Genomic DNA, 22,680 nt, shown 5'->3' on the forward strand with positions numbered 1-22,680 from the left:
ACGAAGTAACAAACGTTTATAATAATATATCATTAATCATAACGCATTATTAATAAACTTGCAGAACCACGATTATCGGTTGCTAAATATTTTCAGCGAGGCTAAATCATAAGCGTTCAGCGCGGTCTCCGAGATCCGAATCCCAGTATCGCCCCACATCCGCCGCCAGTTACTCATGCATATTATTTTTCATGTCTCTGCTGCCATGGCCTGACGGCGATTACTTTTAATTCCTACCCCTTTTTTTATGAAACATCCATCAGATGTTATAGCTAAATTAAAAATACGCCAAACTGACTCCACTCTACCACGAAGTCCTACTTCACAAACGAATATGTAAAAGATTTGTGGAACTACATATTAGATCCGTCAGTGTCACGCAAGTTTTATTGCAGCGTATACGAAACCTCACAATCTCAGCGCAACATCGCCGCGGCTCTTTTCATATCAAAACTCATACCGGCTATTGTTTTACAAGCCCCATACCGGCCACCTAAACAATTTCTCAAAATGTAACAAGGGTGTCTCATACTTTGCATAAAAATGCCGAGACGTCAAGCGTTTACAAATAACGTCTGTGGTGGAGGTAATTTTTGTTTTCCCCTTTACCGCAAGTTATGACACAAATATGAAAACATTAAAATTGAATCGTGGCCAAATATGTTAAGTCGGTGAGGGGATGTAGGAACGGAGTGGTCGGCGAATACCAATCGGCTACGGACTGGTCAAATAATGTGGGAGATTCGCTACGCCCGGCTACGCCGTAGTCTGCAGTGCTACGACCGTGGCATGTGCTACGCAGCCTTTAGCATGCTGCGGAAAAGCTATCGGAACGCGGTTAAACGAACAACCCTTGAAGAAAAAGTTTGATCAAATACGAAAAACTTCTTCGAGAGTTTCTGCAGTAATTACGTCGTTCTCATAATTAAGGCTCATTTATTTATGGGTTCATTTCTATAGCTAAATAAGTAAATATTTTTTTCGTATCGAGTAAATACTTTTCTTTTACTTTGCCTTTAATATTACATTTGATAATTAAAAAAATAATCAGGGTTTTTTTTTTACTTTCACTATCAATGATCGTTTGATCAATTGATGCTAATTGGGAGGCTAGCGATCGACACCCAGTTTTATTTGTAAGAATATTTCAGACCTACTGCGGTGATAAATCAAACTCGAAACCGTAATGAAAGCGAACGGATCGCGTCGCGAAGAGGAGGGAGGAAAAAATATCACGGAAAAAATCAGGTGCGTCCCCCGCTCGGGTGCCGAGAGAAAAACAGTCGGTCGGGCGTAGGGTTATCGCCGCCGGCGTCTTGCACTTGGATGACACACTGACACTTAGATCAAACTTACGTTTGTCATCTTGCGTGATATATCTATAAATACTATTTAGAAACATTTAAATAATGGTTAAAGTACGATTAATAAACTTTTTTGAATGAGCAAGTAATTTGACCGTAGGTAGTAGGATTATAACTTTTTTTGGTGGTAGTAACTTTTGAAAGTTGAGCGCTGAGCGTGTGCGGCTAGGTTGATCGGCAACCCTAGGTCGGGTGGTGGTAGGCGGGCAGGGTGTCGGCGGTCGATGCGGGGTGGTGGGGGCGCGGGGCGTGCGCTGGGCGGCGACGCGTGCGCGCCGGCCCGGCGGCGGCGGCGGCGTCACACTACCCGCGGCCGCGTCGCTCGACACACGCCATCCGCGCCCGCGCCCGACCGTCGCTCCACACGCGCCGCCGGCCCGCGCCGCGCAAACACGTGACCACCCCTACGACTTTACATGACCAAAGTGCTAAAGTCAGTGCTACCTATCGCTACTACAGTGCTACCCATCCACAAGAACCCGAACTGCGCGACGATCAGGGTTAGTATCATCATCATCTCGCCACACTCACATCCCGGTGTTCGAGTGATCGATTGGTACCGTTTGGAAAAAGTTTATTTCGGGAGCGCAAAGTTTTGTAAAGTTGAAGTGCGCGCCGCTGCACATTGCCAGCCGCAAGTGGTTCGTATCTGCTGGGCGGCGCCGCGGAGACGCTTCCCTCCTCGATTAAAAACAACAAACAGATCAATCGACCTGTTACTTTCGACAGATACGATTTAAAAGAGCTAATCCAACCGACGGATTTCAATTGATGAACTAACATTTTGTGTAATACCCGAATGTAACGATAGAAAAAGAATAACTACACTATTAGGTCGAAATAAAATTGTGCGATCGCATGCAATGGTGATATTAACTGTTCACAGTTCAAGTTTACCTACTATTTTCTCAAATTACGTCGGTGGGCCATTTTATGGTAAACTAAATTCGAGAGTCGTCGTCTGTTTTGATACGTTTATTTCTTGACGAAAGTAACTAGTTTTAATACAGCTACATACATTGCTTTTCTCGTCTAAAAGCAAATAACATGTTAAAACCTAATTAACTGCTCTCACTTATCTTCATAGTTATATTTACATACAAATATCTATAATTACATTCAGTTAGTATTGCTATGATATGAACCACACATTGTACATACATATATATACCTATAGGTTGGTGAAATTCTTGAATGGACTCAAGTAGGTACATATAACGTAGATAAAAGTGCCTGGCATCAGTATTGTCACAGATCATTAAATATCTTCAATGAAATATAATTATTTCGCAGCGATAGTTTATCAACGTCAGTTGAGAAATGTTCCACATCTTGTATGAGTTTTATTAATGACATACTAAATCCAATCAACATATTTTGTGTGGTGCAAGCGAGACTAAGTAATCAGCTAATTTAACAGGTAATTGTACATTAATAAAGAAATAAACTAACTTAACTAAATAAAACCAAGTTAAAACTAAAAACTAATACTAAATAAAATTAAAATAAATCTATAAAACTGGACCCCTTTGGCATGGTGCCGAAGACGCTGGCAGCATTTCCCCGCTGTATATAAAGTTAATGTCACGCTTTTTCTAGTTCTATACAAAAAGTTAATTGAATGGGGATTTTGTGTGGTGCTTAAAACGTTTGAATTTAGGTTGTCAAATTAGTTGATGAATATTTCATCTACTTACATAAAAGTACATTATTTCCTATTGATAACCAGTTAATTCTTAATGTATGAGACCCGTAGTTACGATATTGCTAGTTTATATTATTTGATACCGTAGTTTTGCCCGTAATATTCCTATTGCGTGAGCTTCCCTGAATACGTGAACATAAAAATAATTGTTTTATACAGTGATGGGTAATAGTAACAAGTGATTTGTGTAACAATGCTATGTAACGCTCATAGTTAATTTGAATGTTATGAAAATGGATATTTTAAAAGAAGGACAAATTGTTTTGTAAACGTATGTTATTATATATTTTGATTTCAATTTTGAAGGCATCACTTTATGATTTAAATTGATAGGGCTGTTCTTATATCTTTGTACCAGTTTACACTACACACTTACTATTACACTTAGTATTTTTATGCATAATAGCATTTTTTTATATTGCCGTTGTTACATTTAAATCTTTTTTTTTTATATTAAAGAAAAGCTCACAAAATCAACCATGGTTTAATGATAAAAAAATTAGAAATTATCACAAATATTTCCTGTACCTATATAAATACCTGTTGATTTTTAGAGATGGATTATAACCATGAAGCTAGTACGATTTTAGATGATAATGACGCTAACTTTAAATTCCTTAGCTTAAGGCTTTTAGTAGGTACAGTTGTGTGCAATATAATAGCAGTCAATAGGAAAATGAAAATTAGGGGAAAACTATAACTTTAGATCAATTATATTGGATATTTTCTTATAGTTTTTCTGCATTATTGCGGAAATTCTTATAAGAACGTAACAATCTACGAAAAAAATACAATTGTGTAATACTATTGTAACTTAGTATTTTGCCTATCATTTCCAATAGGCAAAATACTAAGTTAGCTGTGATGAAGATTGTCATAGACTTTTTTAATCTACTAAATCAGGGGAAAACTAGATCAGTTATATGTGATTTTTTTTATTCTTATGCATTAATTGATATTGTTTCAAAATTAGCTGTAGCCTTTACTTAAATAATATTGAAAGTAAACAAAAAAACATGAAAACGCCTTCTTTACTACCTCGCAGATATTCTTATAAGAACATAACAACCTACGAAAAAAATACAATTGTGTAATATTATTATTATAACTTAGTATTTTGCCTATTATTTCCAATCAAAGCTTTACATCTAAACCTATGTCATCCAGAAAAAAACTTTTCTATAAGACGATCTTTTTTACTTCCAATATTATTTAATAAAAACGATCCCATATAATTGATCTAAAGTTATAGTTTTCCCCTAATTTTCATTTTACTATTGACTGCTTGTTTAAGTAGATTCAAAAAGTCTATGACAATCTTCATCACTGCTGTTATATTGCACACAACTGTACCTACACTACAATAATAAACATTAAACGGATCTTGAACTCTGTCTGGGTAAATGGAGATCTCTCGAGGGTAAGTACTATGGGTGATTTTTCATGATATATAAGTATATCAACACGAAACCATATAATAACTGAAGAGATACTAAACTTTAAATTGATAATTACACTTTTATCCAAAATGAAGCGGAGTTTGTTGGCTTTTCTAAAAATTGTGATGGTACTACATACATGCGAATAAAATTTGCCTGTCAGGTTAAAAGCCTGCGAAAAATATCATATTAAAATAGAATATAATAATTAATTATATTTTTTTCCATACAAGAATTTATGCTCCATTGTGGACACGATATAACCAGAGTTAATCTCATTATGTCATATCATAAAAGAAAATAAATCTTTGTAATGGTTTGAAATTACGTTTACGTGTTTGGTAATAGTTTTTGTATGTATTTATTGTAAACAAAACGTTATCCAGTTCGATCTAGGCAAATGCATATTTGACCTTTTAGCAACGTAATGTAAAAATATTACTATGGGCCCGATTCGGATTCTGAAATAAACATCTATTAGATATCTTTTAGACGTCACCAAGATACGATAACGATCTAACCTGTCAAATTTGGCATTTGCGCGATTCTGAAGATACTCTTGAACGATTTCCACAAGATATGACTTAGAGATCCAATTCACATCTAATAGATATCTAACTCTATCTAACGTAAAAGTGACATTGGTTGCCCGAATTGCGCTGCAAAAGAGAACTAGTTGAAATCTAAATTATAACGTATCTAGAATGGATCTAGTACGTGTCGTCTCTTGTGAATATCTTGAAGTTCGAATATGGCAGTATGTATAAATAATGTAACTTTACTTTGTAAAATTCAAGTGTCACCTCATATACTCTGGGCTCGATTCGGATTTTGAACTAGATATCTATTAGACATCACCAAGATACGACAACGATATTTTTAAGATCTAGCCTGTCAAATTTGACATTTCCGCGATTCTGGATAGATACTCTTGAACGATTTTCACAATGTCTAACTAAAACGTCTCGTTATGTATTTTTAGGTCTCAAAATGATTTTGAAACGATCTTAATATGATAATTTAACGTAAAAGTGACATTGGTTGCCCGAATTGAGCTGCAAAAGATATCTAGTTGAAATCTAAACTACCAGGTATCTAGTTCATATGGTATTGTTCTCTTCTCTAGAGCGGATCTTGTTTTCCGCAGTCTCTCAGTTCTTATAAAAGTTAGGCTGAATGATCGATATTTTGGAAAACAATAACATCATCCAAATAACCCTTTGAATCGAGTAACTAACCTAATATTATAGGCTGTTACGAAGTTTAGTGAAGCTTAACAGCTATTTGGTGTTCTTGTCTCCAGTAATAAGTAAACAGTAATGATTGAAGAGCAGGGAATGATGATAGATGAAACTTAAATGTGACGCACACCTAACTTAGTGGTCTGAAGGATGTGAGATATCAGGTTATAGTGGTATTAATGTCAAAGGATAAGGAGAAAGTTCATGACAAAACTTAATCCATATAATTCTATCACTTTATTTTCGTTACTTTTCTATAATAAGTCTAGACTTTGTTTTACCTAAAGTTTTAAATGCTGTGTGTGGATGATACTTTAATTTTATTCTTTTGAAACATAAAAACATGGCAATGAAAACGATAAGTATATTTTTCGGGGTCCCCTTGTTTCCCATAAAGTTTTAAGTCATACCGAACATAATGTATTGTTTGTCTAATATGACATTAGTCATAAAACTGAAACCGTTAACTTTTCAGGACTTTCGTAAGGTTATCCTATAGATAAATTAGCCTAGGTTAGGTTAGTTTTATGGAAATCCTGAAAAGTGACACGTTTCTGAACCAAATGAACTATGACTAACGAAAATGCGGGCAAACAATACATTATGACTTAAAACAGTTTGGGAAACAAATAGAGACCCATATTTTTCACTATTTCCTAGAACGAAAATAATATTGAAACGTATTATTAAATCGCGAGTACAATATAAGCGCTTAAGTCAACAACAAAACTAACAAGAAGCCGTTTTTAATTGACCGTTGCATGCAGATTAAACAGGAAACAAGCTCCTTAACCTGTTGTTTTTAAATAAATAATAGTTGTTCTTGTTATAATTACTTGTAGTTTGTTCTTATTACTACAAGCCCACTGCTCCCCGTGGGGCTAGGGTCTGAGGTTATCGTTATTAATTCACAACTTTCGGTGTTTACACGGCTTAGACCTCGATATCTTCGCCTTTTCACCTTCATGCGTCCGGATTGGGATTATTACAGCTACCTATCAATACTTTTAGCTATGCCCGACCCTCGTAGGCTGAGCCCTTGTGAGTCAAAGTGTGAAGGCGAAATGTATTGAGAGGCAATTAGAATTAGTAAAGAAAAATATGAATAAAATATTGAAGTGCGTTGGTATTTCACAAATACATTTACCTAAAAAAAACAACGTTTTAATGAGTTTTAAGCTGCAATTAGAGAAAAATTATTTTATTGTATAAAATTGTATTGCGATTTTACGCCTCATGTCATTTATTTTTTAACTATCTCCCGCACTGTCGCTTAAAATGTAGACTTTTTAAACGGATCGTAAAATTTGACTACGCTTCCATAACGGCGCTTTCAATTTTCCAGAGGCAGATTTTATAAAAAAAATAAAGCTATTATGACATTTTATTACTTTAACGTTTAAAGAAAATCCTTTTTTACAAAGATTAAGTACTAATACTTTCACATAAAATATGCTGTCATTAAATTCTTCTCTAAAATAATATTATGGTATAGGTACTCTATTAAATTTTGTTTCTTAGTTTTATCATACCTATTAAGTCTACTTTTAGGTAAATACAACAGTTGTTGAAGTTTTTATTGTGTGTTTGCTAATTATGGTAGCTTAATCTCAAGCAATGATATTTTATCACTTCTCATGCTCGCAAAGTCAAATCATCTATTACGAGCCTTATTGAATTCGTAATAAAGTCCAAAACCTGCCATAAAAACTGTTACTGCTGCGGATGGTGACCGGCGCGCTCTTCACGCGGCCATGCGCGAGCCCTAGTACTCACTTCTTTAGTACTAGTCTTACGGTAAAATAACCTTAAATAGGTATTTGATATTTCTGTATATTTTCAATCGAAGTGAAAATCAGAGTTTATAACTCGGGCGTACCATTTTATCCTCGACCTAAATCGGCACTCGCTTCCGCTCGGACCGAGAATTTGGCTAGAATAAAATAAGCCACTTTATGCACTTGGTGAATATTGTGAATAATCTACTATTGTAAATAACCACCAAAATGATTAATGAACTTATAAGAGTTAACCTTATATCTTTGCAATAAGGTTTAATTTCGTATATTTCTAATTATGGTGGATTAGATTAAAAAATTCAAATATCAGAAACGGTTACCTACCTACCTACGTATCTGTTATTAAGGGTCACTTTCACATTATGAATGTGAAAGTTTTATACCTATGTGTTTTAATACGCCATAATCATATAATTTGCAAGAAAAAACTGGACATCGGTTTACCAAAGTAGATTTTTTTTTTAGTTAATACCTCTTATCCCTCAGATTGGAAAAAGAAGCTCCGCTAAGCGGGGCTTCGTCAATTATTTGGCGGCTCCTAGCTATATTTGTAAATACAATTTTTATACGATGTGACTGACCGATTGTTCCCTATGCAACTAAAACTTATGCATGTTAGTTTCTAATGCAATCCAATTTTATGCAAAATTAGAATATAGTTATTTAATAGTGTAGCAAATTTAGTAAAAAATAAATATAACAAGATTGCCACATGAGATAAACGTTTTATTTGGAAACTATAAATAATAGACTTTGTAATTTACAGTTTAAAATAAATAAGTAAACACCTTGCCAACACAAAATCATAGATAGTATAAAAAGGTATCTGCCACCGAAATCAGCTAAGTACTCAGATTAAGGTAATTTTTAAGAATGTGCCACCGAAATCAATCTTATGAACAAAAAGGCTACCTACCTGGCTAAGTCTTTCTTGTTCCTTATTGGTACCAGTAAAGAACAGGCTGCGAGCAATAAAACTGTAACAATATTTTTTTTAATACACAAAGGAAGCTGTTGAATAATTTTGCGTTTGCTTTAAATTATACATTTTGTTGAATTTATAAAAAGGATGGACACTTGAGTTGTGGGATAGCGCTGCGTAGGGAACAGGCTCTGGCCTCTGGTGTACTGCCCACGCTCAGACTGATGTCGGGAATAGGCTTAGGCCTATGGTGCCCTGCCCACGCTCAGGCTGATGTTCGCGATAAAAAGCGGTTTTCCCAATTGCAAAAGCGATGTTCAATTAACGTTTAAAACTTTCGTTATCGATATCTAGGCTATATAGGCAGAATTAATTCTATTTTGTGAATATCTTCTCACGTTGACACCAACTTCATTTATTTTCCTTTTTGTCAGTTGCCAAACCAGACATCGGGAATTAACTCATAGAAAAAAGGTTTCTGCCAAAGAGTAACGTTTCAATAGGTACTAAAATATGATATATGATAACTGTTAACGATCTGTGTTATAATATGACCTTGATATGACTCGTCACTACGATGCATTTATCGCACTAATAGACGTGAACGATCGTATCATACAAAAGACAAATCCATAACACCTTTTTAATTTTGAATAACGCTCCCAGTACAAATTATCTGACATTTTATTGAATAATATTTATTTGATATATGCAATAAGTGTTTATTATATAACATAAACGAATAAGTACTGTAAACTACTTTGATTCGTGGTGTAACATTGATGCAATAATGTATAATTATTATCTTCTTTTAACGTAGATATAATTGTGCGGTGAAAAGCGCTGGTGGCCTAGCGGTAAGAGCGTGCGACCTGCAATCCGGAGGTCGTGGGTTCATACCCCGGCTCGAACCAATGAGTTTTTCGGAACTTAATATGTACGAAATATCATTTGATTTTTATCAGTCGCTTTTCGGTAAAGGAAAACATCGCGAGGAAACTGGACTAATCCCAATAAGGGCCTAGTTTACCCTCTGGGTTGGAAGGTCAGATGGCAGTCGCTTTCGTAAAAACTAGTGCCCACGACAATTCCTGTGATTAGTTGCCAAGCGGAACCCATGCCATGAGCCATGGCAAAATGCCGGGACAACGCGAGGAAGATGATGATGAGATATAATTGTGCGGTCCTGGCAATGTGTGATGTAATAAAAGTTTACATTTAGCTTAAATATAGAAAATGATTAAGTCATCTCTTTAAACACATTAAATCATGATAGCTTTTTTATGACATAAAAGCTTTTATAGTCTTACGGTTTATGTTCGAATTACACGAGTGGGTATTATAGAGATTTTGCAATAGATACCTTATAATTATAAAACTTAGTATATGACGGCACATTAATTACTAACCATTGCCGAGCAAAACCCAATAGGACAGTCTATTAAGTTTAGCCATGTAGATTTACGATCAAACCCTTTCATTAAAGTGGCATCAAGGAGACAGATAAGCCCGAACATTACGCACTCGCCCCCTAAGTGCGGTCTTCGCACGAAACGGTATGGCTACGAATGGAACTACCCAATCCTCTGCCATCAATACCGATATCCCTCTGATATGGGTAAAAGTTGAGGTTTGACTGGTATTAAACCACATCAATCGACTATTTATCAACGAAATTAGACTTATTACTTAGCTACTAGGACTGTCAAAATAAATTAGAGTTCAATAATAGTCACTTATAGGTACGGTGCTGTTTCTATATGTATTTACTATCGTTTGTTCATAATATATAGCAGAAAAACTTGCTGAGAAAATTAGCAAATTAAAGAGTTAATTTAGCGGCGTGCGGTTATCTCCTTTGTTTTATTTTGCACTTACAAAGAGCAATCGATTTTAGAGCTCGCTGGATTGAAAATTATATGAGGAGCCTTAGAAAGCGGGTGGTGCGGGCACGGTGCTCGTGAGCCGCCAATGCGCTTGTCTTTCGGTTCAATGGGCTTTCTTTAAATTGGCGACGGCACCGCCGCTGGCCGCTCCGCTTATTGCATCCCCCGCCCACACCGTCGCGACGTCCACGATATTGCCTCCATTCGACCTTTAGGCAAATACAATTTGCTAGTCTGTAAATAGGATACCGTTATAGGTACGTAAATCTTCAACGTTTCGCACCGTTTACCGGTAAAAGGTTGAAATTCGATTTTAACCGCCAGTGCAAGGTACTCGACGTCACCGTTTACCGCGGGCTTGTACGTTCACGCTGATACCCGAAGCTTTTTGCGAAAATTTGTGCGTGATGAAGGCCAATTCCTCATAGCTTGTCAAGAAATTGTCTCGTTCGGCGGGCTGTTAGCATTCTTTATTCGTATTCATGGCCCAAGCTCGGCTAGGTCGCTTGATGTGGATTACAGAATGCCATACATTGTTGTTTTTATTCTGACGAGTGAACGCCAGGGAAGTTGCGTGTCGCGTGGATTTTCATCATGAGGTCTATCAAATAATAACGAGGTCGTCCTTTTCAGCCGTAGTTCTTTCGATATCGCCGCCCAATCTATTCCGTAACAATTGAGGGCGCTCTTTTGTACGTTATGTTATGATAGTATGTGGCATTGTTGTTTCGATTCTTTTTGTAAATGTTAAGTATCGAGTATGTAGTAAAATAAGAATTGTACAATTACTGTCATATGATCGACAATAAATATCGATTATCGACTGATGTATATAATGGTAGGAAAATGGATCAAAAAATACTGGAATAAGTTGTTTTAACTTGCCTCATTCATGCAACTTCAAAAAAAATGCTTAGACAATGCTTACATTTTTCCGTTAGCATTTTATTGAGTGTCCTACCTTAAAATAACCATAATAAGCATATATCTACTTATAATACTTTATTTTGTCCAAAAGCAAGATATACCTATGTACAGTCACGCAATTAAATTTTTGAGCCATGTCATAAAGAAAAAAATACATAGAGTGCTCACTCCATACATCAGTTTTAGTACCAAAAAGACTATTAGCATCTAGCGTCGAGTAGCGGAACTATCAGTACTGCTACTTGACAATAGATGTAGCACTGAACGGAAAGTCTTATGCTGTTGAGATAAGACTTTCCGGTCGGTGCTACATCTATTGTCAAGTAGCAGTACTGATAGTTCCGCTACTCGATGCTAGATGTAGACACTGAAATTAATAGTCTGAACTGATGTATGGAGTGAGCACTCTTGTCTTACTATATTTCTCTATAGCCATGTTTACTTTACATTGGACATTTCATACCGTTAGTATTGACAACCAAATTAGCTTGAACCCTAAATGGATCAACATTTAAAGTCTGTGACCGTACTTAGGTAAGTTTATATTGAAATGGACTCAAATTAATGATTCTGTAGGTAACATTACATTTTATCATATCGGTTTATTTATTTTCATAGCATATCGGATAAATGTTTTAAGCATTACATTTTTTAATACCCACTCCGAAAATGGATATATTATATTATGTGAGGCTGGTCACACGGTCAAACAAAGCAATTTTAGTAAAGGTCAGGTTCGAGCATACAATACAATACAAATCCTCTTTATTGCACAACCTCAGAATAAATGTACAATGGAAACACAAATAATTATTTACAATTATTCACAACAATTATTTTCTGTAAAGTCAGTTTTATTTTGATTCCCATTTATTTGAAACAGTTAGTCGTGTGATGTAATTGTAAAACGGGTTAAGTTAATGGCCGGCGAGAGCTCACATCCGCACTAGATATCGGGCCGCCCAACCGAATCTAAGCCTATTGTCGCCGGCACCGCCATCATGAATTCTGCCCACGATCTCTCCACGGTTTATTGTAATTTACAAAACTGAAGGTGGTTTTGCTGCTATTATTTCGTTTCCCATTTAGTTTCCTGACTCGACTACATTTCTCAAGGGTTAGGCTTAGTGTACTGTTATTATCGCAGCTGCGTGTTTTACAAATGCTCGCTTAGTAAATTAAATGTGTGTATACATATTGTGTGTATTACTAATTTTAAAAAAATGTGTCAACCAAACATATAATTGTTTATTTTATACAACGACGGTGGCAAGCAAACGTGCAACTTGTAAACGACCACCGCGACCTATGGGCGGTGGCAACACCAGTGGGTGTCACAAGTCACAAGCACTTTAATGACCCCTAGTATTTTAGTAATATTTTCTTTATATAATTTAGCAAAACAAACAAAAATAAGCAAGTTACCGTTTTATTTTTCTAATGCATTTTTATGCGATCGTTGATTATAGTAGCTTTGTACCATAAAATCGCCAGCCTCCCTAGCTCTGACCATTTTTTGGCCGGCGATGTACGGCGACGGTAAGCGCAGGTACATTTTGCGGGAAGCGGAAGGCAACTAATGGCAGAAATTGAAGAGCGCGCTGGAGCAACCGCAGGTTTTGCGTAGCTATTTGAAATTCAGTTTCTCGTAGCGTGGCGGTACGAGGAGCGATCGCCCGTGGAACCCGTACGAGTAATATAAATTCTGTATGGAATGAAATGGAGATGGATCGCTTTTAAACGCGTTGTGGAAGCCAGAATTTGAAATTTGCATCTCGACGCATCAAAACTTTTGCCCTGTAACTACTGGACGGTGGCGCACACATGCTGGATTCAATATTGTTCTAGTTATCGACATTACTTTCGCATTAACGTGTAATGTAGTTTCCCTAGACGTTATTACAAAATGTCCCACAAACATTTGATATAAACACAAATAAAGATTGGGATCCATCATACTCGGGGTTCAATAACAAATTGGCCATTGACATTCGTAATTGATAAGAAATACATATAACTGTTCTTTTATGACAATATTGTTTGATAAAAATTCATAGTTACAGCGAAATGCACAATATGTTTTACTAAAAAGTTTTATGGGTGTACAAACTATAAGAATGTAGGTATCGTTTCTAAGGTAGATGATTCACCTATTAATTGTATTATTAGAAGCTAGTAACCTATTACAAATGCAACGCGCTGTCTGAGACTGACAGGGCCGCGGCCCGGAGACTGGGCAAGGCGCTGCTCACTACAGCGTCATATCAATCACCATTGCCGCCAAGCCGCCCGATCCCTTGGCACTTGGCCTGGATTCCAAATTACACAAATTTACGTAGAGGGCCTAACCGCTGCCGTTAGCCGAGCACAGGGATTAGGCGATCGGGCGCAGCTTACATCGGATACTCGAGGCCCCAATACCACGCTCAATCGATGTCCGATCTTTGCCTTATTCTGTTTTCATTCCTTTATTTTCCGTTTCTTTCGTTTATCCTCGTTTTCATTCTACCGACATGACCGCAGATAATTAAATCGACAACGTAACGATGTCTTCAATAAGTCCATAATAGGCAAGTTGATAAATACCGAAGTTGCAAAACTTGTCGTTTCCCAAAAGCCATCAAAGTGAGTACCCTACTTTAACACAAGTGACGGTAAAGTAGGATTTGTGTTTGACTTTTACGCTTCTTCAAAAGGATTATGGGAATATCATATTGACAAGTCTTTGAGAAAAATGTATTGTTATATATTTTGTAAACATCTTAGAAGTTTGAACAACCACATTTTAGAACACGTGATATTTTGTGTATCTGTTGAATGGTATCAGCGATTAAATATGATGCCGTCTAAAAATACAATCACATACCTTACATTCGTAACTGGCGCTCAGCTAAAATTATTTATACTTATAGATCAATTGACTAAGGGTAACATTCCATTTCTGACCGCAGCTGCACTACTGGTACTGAACGCGCCGCTGTTACTATCCAATGTGTTTCCATAGTAAAATTGACAGTAGTGCAGCTGCGGTTGGAAATGGACTGTCACTTTAAAGCTGGTGTGAATTAACTGCTTCAAACAAACAATATGCATATACTTATTTATAATTATTATCATTAAATACTCATATTAACGTTACGAATTTTTAAATTTTTATCTCATCAACAGGCAGATGACTGATTTTGGTGTAACTTCTGTTACTTTTTCTATCAAGTCCATTTTTTGAAGTGAAAACTTCTTTAGCGGCGCTGTGCACTTTTTGTGATGGCGAAAAGATGTTAAACTCGCGAGACGTAAGATGTCATTGAGCTTTCACTTCTGTCGGCACTCCCGGAATGCAACCCGTTTTTTTTTTCATTAAACCATAGGCAAATATTTCAATAATTAAATTTCAATCATAACGAATTAGAATCAAAATTATATGAAGGTCACCACCAGCCACTCCCAGTCGCAGCTACTATGTCCAGGTAGAAAACGGTAACAAAATAATACGCTTTATCAGTTTCCTATGAGCTCGGTGTAATAAGTAAACACGCGTAATACCCTTTCATTTATAACTCGCGCCGCGGCTCCTGATACAGGCTCGGCCTTAATTCCAACTTAATTAGTGTCACGCAAGTTCCGTAATCCTAGGCTCGAGGATCGCACGACCGTTCTTAAAATGGAGATTAGCGTGGCAAATATCTCGAACTACGCTATTCACTCGTTTGTTAAGCCACTCCCACACTAAGTGGGTAAAAACAATACGTAGGTATAGCGGCAAAGGCGGTGATGTTACTAAGTATGAGATTCATACAAAATTACAGGTTTATATCATACTATTGATATGGTTCACAATAAAATAAAATTAGAGGTGTTTAGAAGACTAAAAATTAAGTATCATTTTTTCTGCGTGACTGCTGATTGGCAATCAAAGCCTTATTAACTATCGACATATCGATCGATTATTTTTATGACAATTATAAAATAAACAATAGTATAGGAAAATAAATAATCTTATGTACCTAAATCGACCTACGGCCATATTCGAACTTTAAGATACGTCAAATACTAGAGATTGAAACGATATGGAATGGATATGTCAGTGTCAAACAAGTGTCAAAAGTGACGTTTCTTCAAACAAACGCGTCACTTTTAATGCCGAAGAACATTACATCAACGATCATTCGCCTTCGACTGGGCCACGTTTGCACCCCCGTTCGCTTAAAAAAGATGCGTGTTCGAGACCACTCTCTATGTGAATGTGGTCTGGCGGAGGGTACTCTCGAACACGTATTTTGGGATTGTAATCGTCTCGTTACCCCCTTATATGACATCCTCCCCCCTAAAATTCCCCGTCCGGTTAACATTAATTTCCTCCTTACATTAGTTACCTCCCCTTTTGTGAACGTCTTAGCTAAACACATAAAAAACAATAACTTGTATTTGTAGTAGTTAGTTTTAATAATGTATGTTTGTTTTGTCCTGGTTGTAGGTAGATCTACATTCGATTCTCATCTGAGTGAACTGCGTCGTGGATATTCACCGGTCAATTGTCTTCATAAAGCACGTGCCTTCCTAAACCTTGACGTTGGCGGAATCATCGACAATATCGATGGAGCCATAACACCCAAAGATTGATTGATTGACACTTGTTTGACACTGACATAACCAACCCATATCGTTTCAATCTCTAGTATTTGACGTATCTTAAAGTTCGAATATGGCTGCTAGTCCTCTAATCAAGCTCAATTTTGAGATATCCTCTTTTCGTAAATTGGAAGACCACCTAGCCACAATAATACATATTTATTAATCCTTTCAACTCTGTTTGGAATTCAATCTTACGTGTCAGTAAACAAGGATATTATGCGTATGTACCTACTCACTTGCGTGAAAACAGTAGCAAGATGCAGTACAGCTCTATGTGAAGCAATATATATTTGGGCATGTCGAATACGGCTTGGCTAACATCATACGATAATCCAGGCGACTGGCGTTATTGTGTTTACCTTTCACGATACTAGGGGACTTAAGGTGACAGTCCATTTCCAACCGCAGCTGCTGTTCATTTTACTATGGAAATTGACAGTAACAGCGATGCGTTCAGTACCAGTAGTGCAGCTGCGGACAGAAATGGAATGTTACCCATACACTACCTGTCGTACGCATGCTTATGTTTAGAAGAACCATACAAGAAACGGTGACTAGTAATAAGATAATTACAACGTCTTACATTACAAGCCTTGAATTGTAAACTTTACCTATATGGCAGCATCGTACGCATTCGTATCAAAACAACGTTAACTTAATACAATGTACGGAATTTGATAATCCCAGCGAAAAGTTAAAAGTATGTGTATTTCCGGTTCGCTGTCGGCACGAAGAGTCAACTGCGACGAGGAATTCTAAAAGAACTCAACATAAACATAGTATTTTGTGTACGGAAGTCCTGCCGCGGTCGCGTACAACGGATGTGCAGGAAAACGCTTGCATACAGAGTAGGCGTGCCTAAAAGACACTGCGGACTTTAGTTCACCTACAGTGGATTACACGAAACTTTACATGCCACCTGAATCTGACTGCAACGCCATCGAACTCCACGCTGCAGACTCAAGCCGAATTCTGACATACTGAATTCGTATAAGCCCCCACTTCAAATGGCTTCCAGTGAACGCTCTTAATCCTTAGTGATTTTTTATTATCGGATCACCAATTTCTAAGCCTCGTTTCTTGAACGTTTATTAATACAAACTCATGTCGAAACCAGCTAAAAATTATTTTTACCACGTCCCTCGGCATGTCACTCGACAAATTAGTTACGGATTTATTCGCGTCAATTGACGGTCGTCTTTATTTTTAACGAAACATCAAACATCATCGACGGCTCGCGAGAAGTTACCCAAGCGCTGAGAGCCTACCGCGAACCACGTTCGACGTGTTGCCTCCCTGTCACACTTACGTACGAATTTACAAGTGCGACAGAGAGGCAACACGTCGAACGTGGTTCGCGGTAGGCCCTCTGTTTACAAATAAGAAACGTCGGGGAGACGAGTGCGTAATAAATTTTATAACATGCCATCGATTCGGATTCGAGCGTAATAATAATATATCGGCTGGAAATATCGGAACGTTGCGGTGCGCTCGGCCCGCATCTGAAAATAGACCCTCATCAAAGGCAAGCAGGTTTGCAGCTGTAAATCCATTTCAGTGTGGCTTGTCCGCATTATAAATTGGAGTAGCGTAGATACATAGGTAGGTACTGTGCAAACACAGGCGACGCGTCCTGTGACCCTGTGCTTCCATCTCATGTCGCACCGCATTCGTTTGCGTTTTCTATTAACGTGTCCGGGACACTATTAGGCCAGCGAGATGGATGTTGTAATTTGATTTCATGTATACGCCAAACAAACAACACACAACAATATACAAAGGAATCCGTTACTTATATTTAGATTCATAATACGAAATTTAGAGGAGCAATATTAAGATTTAATTTTTTTTAACAAAATTAATTTTATTAAATTAGAACAGGATTAGACGTTTTTTCCGACACCGATTTTGTTATACTTTTTGTGAGAAAATAATACACATAAGAGAAAATAATGCAAATATTGCAATTGGTAATATACACACAATCAACGATCTAGGTATAAGAATCTGTCCACTATGTAGGTGTATAACTTTTTATTTTACTTTAATAATAATTCAGTATCAGCGTACGTGTTTATTAATAAGTACAGATGTGCTAGAGTGCAAGTTGTGCAAGAAAGTTTCCAAACAGTTTGATAAATTCTCGGAAAATTCAGGAAAATTTCACAGGAAACAAAGGAAGCTTTCATTTTCGAAATAGTTTCGATTCGCTTACAAAAATATGAGAAGTGTAAAAATAATTAGTTTTAAAATTAAAATAATATATATTATGAAGTTCTTAACAGTAGCAAAAACTACTGTTTTTGCTACTGGTCAGTTAAAAGAGGCAAAAACTCTTTATCAAAACATATCTACGCTGGATTTGTGATAATCCGTGGTAGATTGTATTTGATGAATCGCGCCCGCGAGCACTCTAGACAACCGCACTGCATAGATTTGCATTTTACGGTTTTGATACGTGAGCGAATATTCAGTGCGGTGTCGGCGTAGGTATCTTTTCAATTCGACGCGGCGAGCGCCGAGTACCGGCTCGAGGGCGCTCGAGTGTCGACGCGTGCTCGAGTACCCGCTGCCATGCGCCTGCGCAACACTCTTCCCCTTCCCCGTTCACGTCCCACCCCCTCCCACACCAGCGGACTTCAATCTAGCTCGAAGCTTATTACAATTAACTGCAACACTGCTTAAGCCTCAATTTGGCAGCTGGTGAACGCGGATCGTCTTAATATTTTTCTTTTCTTTTTTATGGGTTCAATGTTAAAGTAAGTTGATGATAAGAATTGCATACATAGAGATCAGCCGAGCGTACATAACAAATATGTTTAATAAACATTTAAAATGGGAAACACAACCCTACAAAATACATTTTAATCAACCAGTAGTATTTAAACTACCTGCAATACGAGTTATCTTGCATAACGGAGCGCGCAAAAATATTTGACGCTATCTCATTTGTGGAGTAATTTTACAAAGTGCCAACGTAGTGTTATTTATTACTCTCAGTCAGACATTTTACATAATCAAATATAGTTCACTTGACATCATAGTTTTTAGAGAAAATAATATGTATTTAATTTTGATGAAAGGAATTATTCTAACCTGTAGAAGCGAAGTAGGTAGCTTTAATAGCTAATCAGCGACTTCTTTTAGACAAACTGAAAATAATTTTGTCACAATTAGCACATAATAAATAGGTAAGACTTGGCTAAATAATACCAAGGCTTTACCTACGTGACGTGAGTTTCGTCTAATGGCACGCTAAATCCAAATGTAGCCACGGTCTTAACGCATTTATCGTAACCTACCGCCACGCGGAGTCTCGCCTTACCCCGCGCTATATATTAGGAGTCGGTGATCTTTTTGGTTTACGAAAAGCTAAATAGAAAATTAATCCGAATAAGGTCGTCAATTTGATTGTCATTTTTATATTGCGTACCACATTTAGTTTTAACCTTCAAGTGTAGACATAGTTAAATTAATTAATCTCTTTTCATTCAATGAATTGGAGGTCGTGAATGATGTATTCATTTATTTTATTAAAGAGTCAGGTCAGGACAGATGTCATAATAAATGATACTTAGAGTTAAATGTAATAAGCCAACTTGCAGCCAACGCTTATGTTTGCAGTAGCTACCTGCACTGGTAAGATACTTTCCAATGGAAATCCTTACGAAAGGTAAAAAAATATTCAAAATCCCAAACAAGAAGTCGCGTACGTGACGTTATTCGCGGTCGCGGAAGTCCGCCATATTGCCCCGTGTCAGCTGGTCGGAAACGTCGTCAGCGCCGCAAGTACAGCGGGTACTTTTATGTTCGCAATGTTGGAACTGCTCATAAAAACCCCTTGTTTTTTTTAATTGCCTTACTTTTAAAGACCTTGTAATTCAAACCTTCCTATACAAGTGCCAATATGAGACAGTATTGCAAACTTTACACGCGATAAACCGAAAAGCAGAAACTTTATCTAGGAAAATAATTAAATTATTAAGTAAGCGTGCTTTTCTACCTTATTCGAACCAAGTTTTTTCTACAACTGACAAATAAAATCAGAACAAACACCCGAAGCCTTATCAAAAGCAAAGCATATCTCATACAATGAAATTTCTCCTATGACCCATTATTAAGTTTCAATGGGGATTATGATACCGTAATCTTAAAATACAGCGTCTTATTCTAGGAAGTTTGGTTTGAGAGGAGCGCTAAGAATTTATTGACCTGCTCTTGCCATGCCATAAAATTGTAAAAGTTTTCCGTGCCACGCACAATTTAGTATAGTCGTGGTGTGTGTGCGGCCTTTATACTTTACAACGCACGCAAACAACAGAACTGTATTATTAAATTACTCCGTATACTGCTTTTGTATATTACACAACTTTGTTAATTCGAATTGTATTAAGTTCATCGTAACAAAACTTATTTTATACCGTTTTGTTTTACAACCCATTGAACCATTAGTCTCGTTTGAGTGTGAAATTGAAACAAGATTTAAATTTTGGCGCTGAAACCACGCGTAGGTACACTTTAATTAACTAATTTCTAACTTAGTGTCAGGGAACAGTACATTTGCGAAAGTCGCACGTGAATACATACCTACCTACCTTTTATGTAATTAAACTGCGGGCAAACCCAGTTTAAGTTTAATCCTATAGCCTCTTGACACCGCTCCCACCCGAGGGGAGCTTATTTTGTTCGTCAACACTATCGACCCATGTGGAGACGAAAACGCTCAACCCAATGCCTCATGTGTCATACAGAATACTACTCTTACACCTACATAACACGACTCAGAATCCATAGTCGTTTTGTCGGGAACGTCGTTTTCTTTTACTAGGGATTCGAAAAAAATACGGTTACAAGGCACATAGAGTTCAGTCAGACGGCAATCATTCATACGGATTGCATGTTTTGTAGGCAGCCTCCGTCATACATGACACTTGTTTCTGTAGTTTGTATTTATTTACTCACTCTTATGAATGGTGTGCCATACATTTCCCAGCACGTTTTGTGTGGAAACGAGAACGGCAAGAAGTTGTTTCGCGACGCCATTACTTCTTGTATAGTAAAGAAGAAAATGGTATCTACACTTTACAAATTTCTCTAAAATTTAATAGCGCTATAAAGTTGAGCGAGTAAACAGTAATATTGCCACTGTTTGATATTAATGTTGAAACCGCAACTTTGATAAAATTGCACAACTATTTTACACCCAGAGTATTATTATTGCTTTGAACAATAAATGGTTCAGTCGTTCACAAACACACACATTACACACACATTAATACATTTACTGATTTGAGTATCGGTCTGTAGACTATAGAATCGGTTGGTATGTAATATCAGTTGTATGCCAAAAATGTGAAAATTTTAATTGAACCCGTGATCTCCTGGCTTACTTGTGTATTAATGTGAAGCTGCAGAGGCTTAGTACAATTAGGACCTTGTTGCAAATTCTCGACATTTGCTTAATGTATGAAAATTTGAAAGAACGTACCGTGTTGATGGCACTCGAAACAAAATAATTGCTCCGGTCGCGCGGTCCCGGTTTTGGCCTCCGCATTCATTATTCACTTTTTTATTTCACTCTCCCCTCCGCTTATAATTTGACTCGAAACATAAAATCAAGTTTTATTTGATTATGCGTAGCAAAAATAAATAAATAAACTCGAAATACCTCATGTCCTTCTCTTTTACTCGTAATGGAGATTAACTGCCGTATTCGAACTTCAAGATATTCACAAGAGACGGCACGTACTAGATCCATTCTAGATACGTTATAGTTTAGATTTCAACTAGTTCTCTTTTGCAGCGCAATTCGGGCAACCAATGTCACTTTTACGATAGATCGTGTTAGATATCTATTAGATGTGAATTAGATCTCTAAGTAATATCTTGCGGAAATCGTTCAAGAGTATCTCCAGAATCGCGGAAATGTCAAATTTGACAGGTTAGATCTTAAACATATCGTTATCATATCTTGGCGATGTCTAAAATATATCTAACAGATGTCTATTACAAAATCCGAATCAGGCCGAAAATCTTTGCGCTTTAGGTATTTACTAAACCTTCTCATCAACCATATTCAAGAATTCATTTATAATAAAAGCCGAAAATCTTGAGCGCTGTTATTACAACAAAGTTCTGCATAAATTGCTTTGCGTGCTCAAACATTACCACACACCTTGGTATGTAATTCCGATTCACAAGAGATATCTCGAATTAAGTAGTCTACCATTGAATGTTTATTTGAATTTCACTTATTTGAAACTCGATCAGACATAATTTAGTTTAGACTACGTAGTACTGCGTCAAATTACAGGAATCTAGCGCAGTTATGTCGGTCTTTGATTCTCGTGTCGATATTATATTCAGCGTTCCTGTCTGCATATTCGAAATAAAACATTCTCAGCGAGTCTTAACAATAGGTTAGGGTTAGCATGAGCGTAGGTTTTTAGGGTTCCGTACCCAAAGGGTAAAAACGGGACCCTATTACTAAGACTCCGCTGTCCGTCCGTCCGTCCGTCTGTCACCAGGCACGAACCGTGATAGCTAGACAGTTGAAATTTTCACAGATGATGTATTTCTGTTGCCGCTATAACAACAAATACTAAAAACAGAATAAAATAAAGGTTTAAGTGGGGCTCCCATACAACAAACGTGATTTTTGACCGAAGTTAAGCAACATCGGGCGGGGTCAGTACTTGGATGGGTGACCGTTTTTTGCTTATTTTGCTCTATTTTTGGTTGATGGTGCGGAACCCTCCGTGCGCG

At 37.1% G+C, this 22,680-nt stretch overlaps 1 protein-coding gene across 6 annotated transcripts in view; it reads left to right on the top strand.

Moving 5' to 3' along the window:
* The window catches only part of LOC134648953 (RNA-binding protein Musashi homolog Rbp6), a 574,404-nt gene that overhangs the window by 348,659 nt on the left and 203,065 nt on the right, over positions 1–22,680 (top strand). Inside the window, exon 1 of one of the 6 annotated variants that reach the window (XM_063503620.1) lies at positions 1,652–1,864. The exons of the other annotated variants lie outside the window; for them this stretch is intronic. Coding sequence (XP_063359690.1) covers positions 1,781–1,864 — 84 coding nt within the window. The 5' untranslated portion in view covers positions 1,652–1,780. Of the gene's footprint in view, positions 1–1,651; positions 1,865–22,680 lie in introns of those variants that run through there. 6 annotated transcript variants of the gene reach the window in all.

Source organism: Cydia amplana, chromosome 6, assembly GCF_948474715.1.
Source record: "Cydia amplana chromosome 6, ilCydAmpl1.1, whole genome shotgun sequence".
In the NCBI taxonomy this organism is placed as follows: domain Eukaryota; kingdom Metazoa; phylum Arthropoda; class Insecta; order Lepidoptera; family Tortricidae; genus Cydia; species Cydia amplana.